Genomic DNA, 15,961 nt, shown 5'->3' with positions numbered 1-15,961 from the left:
TCCGGCACATTTTCCAGCAAGCCGGTGGCTACAGAGCCTATCGGTCCTCTCCGCGGCCGCTCTGGCCCGTCCCTCGTTGGCCGGAGCCACGTTTCCTGCGTCGCTCTAGGCATCCTGGAGGTTTAACGTCACAGCCCCTCCTCCTCCTGCAAAAACAAACGAACAACCCGAACCGTTAGGCGGTTTGCCGAACCGGCCGTTTTACGTCACATCCGCTGGTCTACTACCCTCTCCCGACGTGTGCGTAGGGACGCTCTAGCATCTGCCCTTCCTCCTGCCCCGCACTACGCTCTAGCCTCCCCCTCGACTCGGCTCTAGCCTCTCCTCCTCAGCGGCTCAGGCGGGCGTGTTCAGAGAAAGAGCCGCGGCCGTCCGACCGTGGGGGGCTGAGTGGGAAGGAAATTTGCCCCAATAGTTCCCCTCAGAGAAGTAATAAAAAGCAGCGGAGGGAAGGCCGGGCGGAAGTGACGCGCGTTCCTGGCCTGAGGTCGGGTGGGCGGAAGGGCTTTCCGGTTCCGGTTGAGGAGCTGGGGAAGAAAGACGGGGGGAGGGGGAGAGTGCGGCGGGGTCTCCCCCTCTCTTCGGCGAGGCTCTGAGGCTGCGGCCATGGAGGTAAGAGAGCCTAACTGGCGGGAGGGACCCTGGGACAACCACGCTGGGGGGTGGGGTGGGTGACGGTGGGTCCCCCTTGCCTTTTAAACAGGGTCCCCGTGGGATTGGCTCTGTGGAGGGAAAGGGCATAATATGGGGCTGGGGAGGAAGGGGAAGGGGATGGGGCTGAGGTTATCAGGGGGTGCAGTGTATCTCCCCCCCCCCCCAATTGTGTGTTTGGTACCTTCCAACGTTTCCTTATGGAGCCCAACTGAAGGCAAAAGAGGGGAGGGGTGCGGGGTTCAGCAGTTGCCTTGGGCCCAACTTGGCCTCTCCTAGCTTGTCCATCTTCCTAACTTCTTACCCGCCCCTCTTTTCGCCTCTTCTTGGCATTTGAGTGGATGTGGAGGACCCCTCTAGCTCTTTTGGCTAATGGCCACTGGCCGGCTCATCCCCTGTGGGTTGAACCCCACACCAGAGATATGACACAATTGGGGAGGTTTGAGGAAGGGTGTGGGGAGAAAGGAGATGTCCTTGCGGGGAAGGGGATGCCTTGGAAGTGGGGGTGAGAGTTCCACCAGGAAGCAAGTTAATATTTAATGGAGTTCATTCCAGGGCACAAAGGTGAAAGTTCAGGCCTTGGATTGTGCTTGGTTAGAGTAGAATAAGTTCAGCTTGCATCTTGTACTAATGCCAGCTGTGGATTCCCACCCCCCATTGTGGGTTCTTCACTCCTAGTAACATGGATAAATGTGGTATGGGTTGCTCTTTGCAGATTGTCCTACCTTACATGTGCACAAAAATGGCATTTGTTCTCTAAAAGCCTGTGATCTTCCTTCTTTGTCTCTTCTCCACATCACATGCACACATCTTAAATACCCCCGAAATGGCAATAAAATGTTTATCAGAATATACTTGAGTCCATATAAGTTTGTTTTGGGGGAGGAAATCAGTTGAATGTCATTTGTTCAGTCTTGATCTCTCCAGGAAAGAATATCTACCCATCCCAGGATAGATTGGGTAGGAACTAATTTTGCATATAGCTGTTCTCCTATAGTTTGGTCTGTATGGTCCATCTGAAGTTATTCTTCCATGAGCACTTTGGCGTTGCACACTTTCAACCACTTGCACATCATCCTTTTGACATTTGTTGTTCCCATTGGTGTGGCTTGAGTGTCAGATGTGCCCTGCTTGGCTGGAACAGACAGTTGCATCCAATGACCTCTGGGCTCTAACGAACCTGAAGTTGTGTGCCAATTACACATGCCTTTGCCAACCTATTTACCTTCAGATGGTTTGCACTACGACTCCCATCAGCCCCAGCTAGCCTGGCCATGCCGGCTGGGAGTGATGGGAGTATAGTCCAAAACATCTTGAGGGAATCAAATTGGTGAAGGCTGCCCTACCCCTTGTTGTATCCGGTCTGATCATGTTTGCTTGGAATACAGTTGAGCTGCATGATGACTGTAGATGTTTCCTCTCATAGTATGCTCAGTTGCCCTTTATAGTCTTTCAAAACTGTGTGAGGCAGTGATGTCATTGTTCATCTTGGGCAGGGCACCTTGGGACTACCTGCATCCAAGGAGTGCCTTGAAGCATGTGCTTGGATGAAGGTCAAAGTACCACTCATTTAGCTCACTGACGCTTCTTATTACAAGGTGCCTCTGCATGAAATGATTACCTGACCTTAAAATTGACTACAGGTAGTTGTCCTTGCAACAGACCTGCTTATGACATATGGACCTGTGTTCAGGGGGCTGTAAATCAGGGAGTCTGAAGTGGCAGGAAGGCTCAAGAAGTTCTAAATTCACATTTGTGCTTGGCTCTATGTGTGTATTCAGAAGCACTGAATAGGAATTCCACCGTGTTTTATTATTTTTCAACTCTCTGCTCTGTTAGAGCATAGGGAACTGTCTTATACTGAGTCAGACCACTGGTTCATCTTGCTCAACATTGCCCACACTTGACTGGCAGTCGGTCTCCAAGGTTTCAGGCAGGGAACAATCCCAACCCTACCTGGAGATGCTGGGGACTGAACCTGGGACCTTCTACCAGGAAACAGTTTCCTCTGTCTCTGAGCTGCAGTCAGTTCAAATGTTACTTGTCAGGAATAGGATTTGAACCCATAACTCAGGGGAGATGGTGAGTTTGTAGGCACCTCAGCCGTCCTGGCTGCTTAAATCATAGTGGCTCCACTGGGGCTCAAACACACAGCCCTCTGTGTTTAAGCAGATATTACAATCATGGAATCCACATGTTGTGCCCTTGCCATGAGAAGAGGCTGAGGATCTCCTTGTGCGGTTGCTAGGCAACTGCAGCATACTTCCTCCCACACCCATTAAGATTATGGTTATCCAGGACCTGGAGCATTGGGGCAGGAATGTTCAGCAGTGAGTTTTGATGCTTGTGCACACAAACCCCAGTCTGGCCCTCTGCATAGAGGAGGGCGGGAACTCTGAAAATGCTAGAGTCCCTTTCAGCCGTGTCTCTTCCCTTCATTCATTCATTCATTGATTTGGTATGGGGAACATGAATATACAAAGCTGCCTTTTACTGAGTCGAGTGATAAGCCCATCTAGTTTTCTACTCTGACTGGCAGCAACTCTTGAGGGATGCTGGAGCACCAGGGGTTCAGAGCGTAGCAGTTGGGTAGGGTGATGGATTGGGCTGTTAAGCTTCTTGGCTTCTGCTTCAGTAAGATTACTGGCCTCTGCTGCTGTGCTTTCTTAAACAGCTGCTCGATTTGCAGACATTAGCAGGAGAAAATGCTGGTCTCAGTGCTGCGAAAAGCTTTTTGTGTGCTGATGCCTGCTAAAGGCTCAGCAGTAGTTTGAATGTTTTTTTTTAAAAAAAAAAAAATAATTGTGGGCTGGTGACACTCTCTGCTTTGGACCTTGGGTGAGGCCAGTGGGTGAAAGCATGGGGACAGCCTTGGCACCATAGATGGCATTTTCATTCCCCCACTACTTGCTGATGTACCTATATATCATTCGGAACTGGTTTGATGTCCGTATTGTAATAATCAGTTTCATAATTTTTGACCTGGCATTATATCGTGAATCATGATGTGTGTCTGTGTGTGCTATGCAAAAATCACAATGTGAGGAAAACCGTGAAGCTAGTTAGTGCCTCTACATAGCTTCATCCTTATTTCAGACATCTTGGCATATCAATATATTGTGAAGCTTAGCTGGTGATATATTGTGATGTTGAATGACACTGCACTGGTGACTTTTAAAACAGCATTATTCTCGGTGTGGTAGCGTGGCAAGGCTAGGCCCAGGGAGGTCCAGGTTGAAATTCCTTTGCCTCTCAACCACAAAGCTGCATTAGGTGACCCTAGGCAAGTATACTGTCTCTTAGCCTAACTTAACTCAAAGGCTGGGTTTTGTGGGCATTCAGTAAAACTGAATGTTGGGTAAAAGACAGCACTTCTTCACACAGCATGTAATTAAACTATGGAACTTGCTGCCACAGGAGGCAGTGATGGCCACCGACTTTTGAAAGAGAGTTGAACAAATTCGTGGGAGAGAAGGTTACTAGCCACAATGGGAGGCATCAGTGCTTCTGAATATCAGTTGCTGAAAACCACAGGAGGGGAGAGGGCCCTTGTGCTTGGGTCCTGCTTGCGGGTTTCCTGCAGGCATCTTGTCGGCCACTGTGAGAACAGGATGCTGGCCTAGAGGGGCTGTTTGTCTGATCCAGCAGGGCTCTTACGTGTTCTTATCCTGAGGTAGGGCTGGGAGAAACTCCTGCCTGAAACCACGGAGAACGGCTGCTAGTCGGTGTAGACCAGGGGTAAAGGTAAAGGGACCCCTGACCATTAGGTCCAGTTGCGGACGACTCTGGGGTTGCGGTGCTCATCTCACTTTACTGGCCGAGGAAGCCAGCATTTGTCCGCAGACTCCGGGTCATGTGGCCAGCATGACTAAGCTGCTTCTGGTGAACCAGAGCAGCGCACAGAAATGCTGTTTACCTTCCCGCCGGAGCGGTACCTAATTATATACTTGCACTGCGTGCTTTTGAACTGCTAGGTTGGCAGGAACAGGGACCCAGCAACGGGAGCTCACCCTGTCGTGGGGATTCGAACTGCCAAGCTTCTAATCGGCAAGCCCTAGGCTCTGTTGTTTAACCCACAGCGCCACCCGCATCCCAGACCAGGGGTAGTCAACCTTTTTATACCTACCACCCACTAATGCATCTTTATTGATGGTAAAATTTCCTTAGCGCCCACCAGTGCTCAATGGAAGGAGGATTCAGCTTGTGCTGTGGAACCCCCTACCTCCCACCTAGAATTCTGAAATGCCCACTAGTGGGCGGCAGGGACCAGGTTGACAACCCCTGGTGTAGACAGTACTGAGATAGATAGACCAGTGGTATGACTCCTTTTAAGGTGGCTTCCTTCGTTCCTATTCAGTATCAACTTCTGACTAATGAGCTTTTTAAGACTGCGGAGGTGGAGGCCACAAGTGATGGTTTTACGAGTTCCCAAAGTGTGAGTGGCACAACACCATGGATTTGTCTGGTTATATTGGACTTGGGGTGAGGCTGCATTTGTGGTGGAAGAAAAATAAATAAAAGGCTTGCTAATATTTTCCTTTCTCCCCCTAAGTTCCCTGGAGGAAATGAGAATTACCTGGCTATCACCGGGACAGCGCACCCCTTTTTGTCAGGGGCCGAGGTGAGTTTGGCTGCTTTCAGGGGCTGAGGGTGCAGGGCAGTTGGCGGTGGAGAGCGTGGAATGAAAGTGCTGGATGGCAGGAACCAGGGAGATGTTGCCACCTGCAGCTCGCAGCAGACCAAATGCTTTGTTGTGTACAAGGCTCCTGGTTCAATTCCTGGTGCCTCCAGTTTCAAGGAACTGTCCTCTTGTCTGAGACCCCGGAGAATGAAAACAAGGGGGAGAGCAGGCTTTGGTGTTTACCCGAGGCAAGAGTTTTTGCTCTGTGTATTCCTCTTTGAAGCTTAAAAAGCTTGTAAATTGAGAATCGCCTTGTTCTGAAAATCAGAACTTAGGAAGCATCGTTAAATAAGCGTCACTTTTTATTATTTATTTTTGCTTTCACATCCCACCTTTCCTGGCACATATGGCTCTTTCCCCCTCTCCACAACAACCCTGTGAGGTACATTAAGCTGAGAGGCGGTGACCGGCTCAACGTCACCCAGCGAGCTTCACAGCCAAGTGGGGGATTTGAATTCGGGTCTCCCAGGTCCTAGTCAGACACCCTAACCGCTACACCAGCAGGGACCCTAAAGGGCCTCTTGGCTCAGAATAGACCATACCGGGCTGGATGGACAACATCTGATCTAGTGTAGTCTGCCTTTCCTAAGTTTGTACATCTGCATCAAAGTCTCTCTTTCTCTGTTTTCCTGCCTCCCTTTTGCTCAGACTTTCCACACGCCAAGCCTGGGGGATGAAGAGTTCGAGATCCCGCCCATCACGCTGGACGCTGACCCCTCCCTGGCCGTTTCTGACGTGGTTGGCCACTTTGAGGACCTGGGTGACCCTGTGACTGCCCCAGACACCACTTTTTCTGCCCAGTATGGGGTGCAAGCGCTTGACATACCTGTGGGCATCAGCCCTGGTCTCATGGAGCAAGGTGGGGGACTGCTGAGCGGGGGGCTGGCCATGGTGAGTACCCTGCCTTACATAGTTTTGAGAGCGCATGCAGTCTTCATATGACTCCCCTGGTGGAGAATCCCCTTGAGGAGATTCTCTGACTCCCCTGGTGGAGAATCCCCTTGAGGAGATTCTCTGACTCCCCTGGTGGAGAATCCCCTTGAGGGATTCTTCCAGGCCAGGGCAAGTTGGTTCAATTCCTAGCTGTCATGGAGGAGAACTGCCCTACCTTCTCGTGGAGCTTGCTTCAGGAGGTGGGGAGGAAAATGCCAGAAGCGTCCAAGCTGTTTCCCCCAACACGATTCCAGAAATCATCTTTGTGCCATTCTGGCTGCAGCAAACATTGGTGTGTGAGAGAGGGGCGGCTTCTGTCAGTGTTGCGATTCACTTCAGCTAGTTGCCAATCTCCACGTTACATGATTCTGTTTAGAAGTCCTCAGTTTGTTAGTTTGTTGCCTTCGCGGCCCCCCTTTCCCTCCAAGGAGCCCAAGGTGGCGTGCATGGTTCTCTCCACAACAGCCCTGCGAGGTAGGATAGAGTGCAAGGCAGTGACTGGCCCAAGGTCACCCAGTGAGTTTCATGGCCAAGTCGAGGATTTGAACCCTGGTCTCTCCTGGATCTTAGCCTGACAATCTATCCACAACACCACACTGGCTCCGTGTTCCATTCTTCAGTTGCTTCCCAAAAAATGTCTGAGCAATTTCGCAATGAAAATACAGTGGTGCCCCGCAAGACGAATGCCTTGCAAGACGAAAAACCCGCTAGACGAAAGGGTTTTCCGTTTTTCGAGGCGCTTCGCAAGATGAATTTCCCTATGGGCTTGCTTTGCAAGACTAAAACGTCTTGCGAGTCTTGCGAGTTTTTTCCCTTTCCCCCCCTTTTTCTAAGCCGCTAATAGCCGCTTAGCCGCTAATAGCCGCTAAGCCGCTAATAGCGCTAATCCGCTAAACACTAATAGGGATGCTTCACAAGACGAAAAAACCGCAAGACAAAGAGACTCGGGGAACGAATTATTTTTGTCTTGCGAGGCACCACTGCAACAGTGGCAAAAGCAACTGCCCGATTTCATATGTCGTATATATATATATATATATATAAAATGATTCTAACAATTTTTTAAAAAATACTTCGATTTGTAAAAACAAGTTTACATCCAGTACAGATGCAGGCTTAGATACAGATCACACTTAAAAGACTTGCTAAAAAAAGGAGGGCCTTCAGTGGAGCTGTAGCTCAGTTGAAGATCATCTGCCTTGCATGCAGAAAGGTCCCAGGTTCAATCCCCGGCATTTCCCGGTAGGGCTGGGAAAGATGACTTGCCAGCAACCCTAGAGAGCTGCTGCCAATCAGTGTTGATGATACTGAGCTAGATGGGCCAATGGCCTGGCTCAACAGAAAGTTGCTAAGCACCAAAAAGACACCAGAGACAGACAGGAGGAGGAGGAGTATTTATAAGTGGGACCTGCAACAAAATGTTGCAGTGTATTCTTCCTCTTAGTGGGAGTGCTCCTATTCCAGTTTCCAGCCAGCCATTCCTTCCAAGCACGGCATTTCACTCTTCCCCCACTTCCCAGTTTTCCGGTTTTCTGTTCCTATTGACATGCAGCATTCTGTGGCCACTGAGGAACATTCTCAGCCTTCCTTTGTTTTTGGCCGGGGTCTGTGCATGCTTGAGAGTTGTATGTTCTATATATATATATATATATATATATATATATATATATATATATATATTGTACTTTTGCCAACCTTGGGCTTCTCCCAAATGAGAGCATCCTAGAAGATACCACAGCTAGCTGAAATCCTGAACAGGAGCCAATTTTGCCTTCTGCGTCCCGTCGCCAAACCCCATTTGCTTGGGGCTTTTTAGTCAGCTCCATTGTGCAGTTAAACATTCTATTAATTCACGCACCCATTTAAAAACATGTAAGCAATTAGGCTCCAATAATAAACAGATTCAGGCTGGTCAGGGTCGTTTGCTGAGGGGTCGAATTTCCTTCTTTCACCAGCGTCTTCCTTGCACAGCAGGAAATGGCAGGAGTCTGGTGTGCTGCTGTTATCAGCAAACAAGATAAGCTCCTGGTTCTCCCCCAAACCCTCTGACAAGCGCAGAGGGCTTTGGCCGAGACGTGCGCTGCTCTCTACACTTCAGCCCAAGTGAAACGGGAGGATACACAATGCAAGGAACTCCTTTCAGGAGAAGGCTATCAGTGGCTGCTATGCTCTGCTTCCATGGCCAGAGACAGTAATGCCGCAGGAGGAGAGAGGGATCTTGTTTCTGGTTAGCCGCTGTGAGAACAGGATGCTGGACTAGTTAGGCCATTGGCCTTTTCCAGGAAACACTTCTTAGGTTGCTACTGTTTGGTTTTTTCCCAAATCGGAAGGGACAGGAGCTGTTGGGCATCTTTCTTACCGGAGGCCCAGACCGTTGCACAGATTTCTGCCTTTCTATAACCATTGACACGACCCTGAATTCTCCCTCTGCAGGATTTGGACCACCCCATGGGGACGCAATACAGTGCCAACCCGCCCGTCACCATCGATGTGCCCATGGCGGACATCAGCTCCGGTTTGATGGGGCATGGCCAGCTGACCACCATTGACCAGTCGGAGCTCAGTTCGCAGCTGGGCCTCAGCCTGGGGGGCAGCGCCATCCTGCCGCCTGCAGCCCAGTCGCCCGAGGAGCGGCTCTCGCCCACCCCCTCGCCCACCAGTTCCATGCACGAGGAAGAGACGGAAGAGATCCGGCGGGTGAGTCTTGGCTTGACGGCATTCAGGGGTATCCCAGCCTGAACGGCTGGTGTCCAGAGTCGGTTTGCGCATGTGCAGAATCCTCTTGATTTTGCATGGATGGAACATGAGCGCCATTGCTCTGCTTGCTTTGCCTCTGGCCCTGCCCACCCATCACTGATATGTGGCCCCTGGAAGGTTCCTCCACCAGGGCATGTTGCCTCAGGCTACAAAAAAAGGAGAAAAGTTTCCCACTTTGGGGCTAGGGTGTCAGACTGGGATGGCACGAGGTCCAGATCCCCTGCCATGAGACTCACCAGGTGATCTTTGATCTGTCACTACCCTGTCCTACTTCACAGGGGGGTTGCCAAGATAAAAGGAGAGGGGAGGGGAGCATGTACATTGCCCTGAACTTCTTTGGAGGAGGGCAAGATTAAAAAACAAACACAATAAGTCAGCCTTCCCCATTCCATTTCCAATTTTAAGCAGAAATTGGATGGCCATCTGTCATGGATGTGTTTAGGGTCATTTTCAGCTCCAAAATTCTATGCTTCCATGACCGTCTGGGTCAGGTGAGCAGGTGGTGAATTCAATCCACCTGTTGCCCCATGCAGGCTCTCGGCTATTTTGGTTTGGGGGCTATTGCCCAGGACATCTTGCTGTGCTTAACCCAGGACCTTCCCAGTGCGGCTAGGCTCCAACTCCCTGCAGCCTCAATGGTGAGAGAAAGAGAGTGGGCTGGGCTGGCAGTTGTCGTCCGGCAACCTCTGGATGACTGCAGGTTTCCCCATCCATTTTAAAAGCGAGGGCCTCTCCATTCCATTTTTTCTTTCAAACGCCCGTTGTTTCATGCGAAAGTGGCCCACTTCCTCTCCTGCGCTGTGGTTAGGCCATTTCCTTTCAATTGCTTTGAATGCTGCCAGACCAGCTTAGCTGCCGTTTGCCTGCCTGCCTTTTCCGTCTATTCCTTATCATCCTTGATGAGATCCGGGTGGGGGGAACGGTTTGGGATTATGCACTGAGCAAAGCGGAATTGGTTCTCTACCTGCCCCCCCCCATGGGCGAATCCCCCCTAGCTGCTGCTGCCACCGCCGTGCCCTCTGCCCCGTGGAGCCCGTTTCCGACCCTCTCCCTCTCTGTCCTTGCAGCAAGTTTCCGTCGCCAAGCCGGCGGTGATGGCCCTGGCGGCCCCTGCGCCGGTCGTAGCACCCGTGGTGGCGGTGGACGTGGGGAAGAAGCAGAAGCCGGCCAAGAAGCAGAAGAAGAAAAAAGACCCCAACGAGCCCCAGAAGCCCGTTTCGGCCTATGCTCTCTTCTTCCGCGACACGCAGGCGGCCATCAAGGGGCAGAACCCCAAAGCCACTTTCGGCGAGGTCTCCAAGATTGTCGCCTCGATGTGGGACAGCTTGGGGGAGGAGCAGAAGCAAGTGCGTGCCAAGGGGGTTGGGCAGCAGGGAGGGAGGGTGAAGTGGGAGGGGCTGGGGAGGGCGTTTTTTTGGGGGGGAGACAGCATTGCTGAGGGGTTGAGGAGGAGGCTATAGCTGCAAAGGAGCAAAGCAGAAACATTGGGGAGATCGTGAACGTGCAGCGTTGCCCTTACAGAGGGAGGGGGAGCTGCTTTGGATTGTGGCCCCAGCCAGTAGCATCTGACAGCCGCACAGGTTTGCTCACCCCTGTTGTTGTAGATTTTGCATTGCATAGAGACCTCCAAGGTCCTCTCCAACTTTGTGTTTCTAAAGAGATCACTTTTTTATAAAGAGAATGCAAACTGCAGCGTTCATCTTTGAAAAGTCTTCCCCGTAGGAATTCCTCTTCTTCCATTTTTTTAAAAAATTAATGCAACAATACGCATGAGTAATTGCAAGACGTTTTATTCGGTTGATCACATGCTTCTTTTGAAGGAATGGAATGATCAGTCAGGATAGCTCAGTTGGTTAGAGCATGGTGCTGATAATGCCGAGGTTGCAGGTTCGATCCCCGTATGGAACGGCTGCATATTTCTACATTGCAGGGGGTTGGACTAGATGATCCTCTAGTTAATCTTCGCAGGCTTTCTGCTAAGCAATGTCTGTGGTTTGCCTGTCCTCGCTGCAGTCTGTAGTTCTGCTTTCCCTAACAATTTGGGGTGCGTCAGAGGGGTGCGGCAAAGCAGGGTGGGTTAAACAGGGAGCCTCTGCCACAGCCTTCCTTCCTCTCTCCCTGCCAGGTGTACAAGCGGAAAACGGAGGCAGCAAAGAAGGAGTACCTGAAAGCGCTGGCGGCCTACCGTGACAACCAGGAGTGCCAGGTAAGAGAGATGAGCCTCCTTGCCTCTGCCATTCCCAGGACTGCAGGGGTGTGAAGCTGTCCTGCTCTCTCCTCTCCTGCCTCAATGGACACAGCAAGAAACCTACAAAACTACCCTTCTTCCAGACAGAACAGCCTTTGCCAACCTGGTGCCTTTGGATTCCTTTGGACTACAACTCCCATCAGCCCCAGCCATGCTGTCTGATGGGAGTTGTTCTCCAAATTTAAGGTACCAGGATAGCAAAGGCTAGAAAAGCCTGTCCTTCCGCCCAGAACTGTCCTGCAGTGGCTTTCCAGGCTGAAAAAAGGAGAGGGATCTTCTGTCCCATCGCTTAAAGGGCCGTCGCTCAGTGGGAGAGCATCTGCTCTGAATACAGAATGTTTCAGGTGCAATTCTCAGCATCTCCAGGCAGGGCTGGGAAAAGATTCCTGCCCCGAATCCCTGGAAAGCCACTGCTACCCAGCATAGAAAGTAGTGAGCTAGCTCAGTGTTTCCCAGACTTGGTCTCCAGCTGTTTTTGAACTACAGCTCCTATCATCCCTAGCTAGCAAGACCAGTGGTCAAAGATGATGGGAATGGTATTCCCCAAACAACTGGAGACCAAAGTTTGGGGGAAACTAAGCTACATGGACCAGTGGGTGTGGCCAGTTCCTATGTTCCTGTCACCTGTTCCCTGGAGACGCCAAGCATCGAAGGTGGGACTTCCTGCATGGGTCTGCTGCTGATGTGCATCTCCTCTGGCGGCCCAATCGGTAGTGCAACTAGAGACCACTTCTTAGGTGCCTGCGGAGAAGTAGAGGAGAAAACACAACACTCCTGGCTTGCCCACCCTTCTCTTAACTGGATCGGGTCAGGAGCAGCTATTTCCTCCCTCCCAGTGTGTTGTAGTGGTTAAGAGCAGTAGTCTCGTAATCTGGGGAACTGGGTTCGCGCCTCCGCTCCTTCACATGCAGCTGCTGGGTGACCTTGGGCCAGTCACACTTCTCTCAGCCCCACTCACCTCACAGAGTGTTTGTTGTGGGGGAGGAAGGAAAAGGAGAATGTTAGCCACTTTGAGAATCCTTTGAGAATCCTTTGGGATATCAAATCCAAACTCTTCTTCTTCCCTTGGGAAGGGACCTTTTTGTGACGCTTCTTCGGGGGCAGAATGGGAAGCAGAAGATCAGCTGCCCCCAATAATGGAGCTTTCTGTGCCTTCCCCTTTCCCCTTCCTTGACTTCTCTTTTCTTTTCTTTTGGAAGCTTGACCAGTCGCCGCCTGCATTGCGACCCCAAAAGCCCCCCTAGATTGTTTTCCCCCCAGCTTCCTGACTCTTCTCTTCCCCTCCACTCCGCAGACGGTTGTAGAAACGGTGGAACTGGACCCCATCTCCTCGCCTTCCGAGCAGCCAGCCCCCGCCGTGGAGTCCGCCTCCCCCCCGGCGCCGATGCCGCCCACCCCGCCGGCCCTGGAGAGCCCCCCTCCTGCCCCGACCGTCGTCTCGACGCAGCCCACCGTGGTGGTGACCTCGGGGGGCGGGCCCCAGGCGGGGGGCCAGACCAGCATCACCAAGATCATTATCCCCAAGCAGATGCTGCCGTCCTCCCTGGCCGTCACCTCGCAGGGCGGCGTGGTGACGGTCATCCCCGCCACCATGGTCACATCGCGCGGCATCCAGCTGGGGCAGCTGCAGGCCGGCACGGGCACCACCCAGATCGTCACCCGCTCGGTGCTGGCGGCAGCGGCGGCGGCCACTTCCATGCACTTGCCACGGCTCCAGCCCCCGCCCCTGCAGCAGATGCCCCAACAGCCGCCGGCCCAGCCGGTTGCCATCCTGCAGCAGCCGCCCCCCCTGCAGGCCATGCAGCAGCCGCCCCTGCAGCAGAAAGTGCGCCTCAACCTGCAGCAGCCGCCGCCGCCCTTGCAGATCAAGATCCTGCCCCCACCCGCCCTGCAGATCCAGCCCATCGCCCTGCGGACGGAAGAAGGCAGCCCCGAGAGGCCCAGCGCCGAACTCCAAGCTTCCCCAGAGCCCGTAGACGTGGTGCCGGAGGTGAGGAGCGCTGAGCCGGGTGGGCGGGTGCTTGCTTGCTTGCATGTAGGAAACTTTTATTTATTTGGTTTTTCAGATTAAAGTTTTACAGTCCATATCCAACATACAACACAGAAACGAGATTCCAGAGAATCTCCTGGACTTCCCTCCTCCCCTTTGTGGGTCCTATTGTTCATCGTTTCTTGCTGCATCTTTTATAATCATCCAAATCTTTTATCTCTCCGTTATGTCCAAAGGTCACCATTAAACTACAAGTGTTATTCCGACCCTACTAATGATTTTGATTGGTTACAATGTTTTTTTAGAGAAATAATTAATTTTCCCTATTCCTTATTAAAATTTTGGCCTTCCCGATTTCTGATTCTCAGTCGTTTTAGCGATTTTGGCATAATCCAGCAACTTGATCTGCCATTCTTCTCTGGTAGGGGCTTTTATCTTCTTTCCATCTCTGGGACAATAACATCGGAGCAGCCGTGGTTACATACATAAATATGTATGCGTGCCAGAAACTCTTATAATCGAGTTTCTGGGTCTTAATTTGTTTTTACTTCATGGGACTTACGGACTTATTAATTATAGGAGGAAACGTCTCAATTTAATTTAATTTAATTAGATTTATTTATCTTCTCAAAGTCGTATGATTGTTTATCTCTGACAACTGATGGGAGGATGTCCCACGGGGCAGGTGCCACCACCGAGAAGGCCCTCTGCCTTGTTCCCTGTAACTTCATTTATCTCAGTGAGGGAACCTCCAGAAGGTCCTCGGAACTGGACCAGGGTGCAAGTGAGCCTACACACACACACACACACACACACACACACACGCAAAGAGCCTGGCTGCTGGATCAGGCCAAGGGCCCGTCTGAGTCCTGCATCCCATTCTCACATTGGCCTGAGAACAATAGCACAGAAGGGGGAGGAAAACGAGACTCTTTGCAATGTATGTTTCTCTCCTGGTTGCTTGGAATCGAGGTTTACTTGCCCCAGGCGCACGACTGACAAAATCCAACAAGGCACATAGTTACTTTAGTTTTTTCTCCCCCACCCCAGGTGGAGTCTCCGACACCGATGCACGTGGAGCTAGTGTCCGAATCGCCTGTGGCCTTGTCCCCGCACCCTCGCTGCGTCCGCGCAGGCTGCGATAACCCCCCGGTGGCCAACAGCGAATGGGACAACGAGTATTGCAGCAACGAGTGTGTGGTTAAACATTGCAGGTGGGTGGGCAGCCAGGGCTGCCTAATAATAATAATACCCCGCCCATCTGGCTGGGTTTCCCCAGCCACTCTGGGCACTCCCAACAGAATGTTTAAAAAGCGATAAAACATCAAACATTAAAAAACTTCCCTAAACAGGGCTGCCTTCAGATGTCTTCTAAAAGTCAGATAGTTGTTCCTTTCCTTGACATTTGATGGGAGGGCGTTCCACAGGGCGGGCGCCACCACCGAGAAGGCCCTCTGCCTGGTTCCCTGTAACCACTTCTCGCAGGGAGGGAACCGCCAGAAGGCCCTTGGAGCTGGACCTCAGTCTCTGGGCTGAACAATGGGTTTTCAAGTCTGATAACAGAGGGTGTACAGTCTATCCTCTTCCTCTGTGAGGACTAGACACTTGGCAGACAAATGAGGGAGCAATACAAACACACACGCACACACACCCCAGTCCTACTTCAATACACAGAGTAAATAGTTTCAGCTGCCTCAGCAAAGCCAAGCCACATGGTTTGGGAGCAGGGAATGAAGATGTGCAAGCCAGTCAGATCAGGGAGAAGCATCCGCCAGATCTTCATTATTGAACATCCAGTTCAGCAATGCACTGCAAATGGCGCACAGCAAGACACACTGCTGCCATCGCTTCTTTGTAATGGCAAGCTCAGGTTATGAGGGTGGACCGAGACTGAACCCAAGCACAGGTTGCTGTGAAAAAAGGAGGGCCCCTGCCAGCTCTTGGGGGGGGGGGACATGAAATAAAGTGCATTTTTAAATACATATATCTCCCAGTCAGTGCTAGGCAAGATACTGGAGGTTCGCTGGCTCCCCACTCCTGTTGTGCAAGTTTTTAGAGTAAGGATCTTTGCACCTGCAGGAACTGCTGCTGCATATACTTCCTGCCTCTTGACTAAACCTCTGCTTCTCTCTCTCTCTCTCATTCACAGGGATGTGTTTCTAGCTTGGCTGGCCTCCCGCAATTCCAACAACAACGTTGTCTTTGTGAAATAACCCCCGGCCCTTTTGCGGCGGAAGCAGCAGGGGTGGGGTTGGGGAAACGACAGTTTCGTGTTCCTACGTACACTTTTTTCCAAGGACGATCAAAAACATAAAAAACACAAATCGCCATGCTACTGTGGGATGGGGCTGGGCGGGCAGGATTCGCGCCATCGGTCGAAGACCATCGACAAGCGAAGACGCCATCCCGGTTGGGTGCTGCGGACTTCCCTTCCTCCCTTCCCCCTTTATTATTATTTTTTTCTATACACTATCCCTTGGTATGTTTCTGTTGATGGAGCCAATTAAAGCTGGAAGAGGGATATTGGCCAGGGCCTGCTATGTGCTGTTTTGCAGGAGGCGGCGGGCAGAGATAGGAGCCGTCCTTCCGCCGTGGGTGAGCAAATAGAAAGTCTCTACAATTTAGGAACGTCCTCCCACCAAATGGATTGGAAAGGGGTGGGCAGTGTCTTGCCCCAAAGCTGGGCGTCTTGTTTTGCTTG

At 51.6% G+C, this 15,961-nt stretch overlaps 1 protein-coding gene across 1 annotated transcript; it reads left to right on the top strand.

Moving 5' to 3' along the window:
* The first annotated feature begins 24 nt into the window (after positions 1 to 24).
* Positions 25 to 15,786, top strand: TOX4 (TOX high mobility group box family member 4). Its single transcript, XM_081836203.1, has 9 exons — positions 25 to 612; positions 5,204 to 5,272; positions 5,981 to 6,223; positions 8,699 to 8,962; positions 10,090 to 10,368; positions 11,148 to 11,228; positions 12,565 to 13,260; positions 14,311 to 14,474; positions 15,410 to 15,786. The coding sequence occupies exons 1-9, from the start codon at positions 607 to 609 to the stop codon at positions 15,471 to 15,473; spliced, it is 1,866 nt and encodes a 621-aa protein (XP_081692329.1). The 5' UTR covers positions 25 to 606; the 3' UTR covers positions 15,474 to 15,786.
* Positions 15,787 to 15,961: the final 175 nt, after the last annotated feature.

This window comes from Podarcis erhardii, assembly GCF_964252035.2.
Source record: "Podarcis erhardii genome assembly, chromosome: 13".
In the NCBI taxonomy this organism is placed as follows: Eukaryota; Metazoa; Chordata; class Lepidosauria; order Squamata; family Lacertidae; genus Podarcis; species Podarcis erhardii.
The sequence above is the reverse complement of the archived record's forward strand: the minus strand, read 5'-3'. Positions and strand labels throughout refer to the sequence as shown.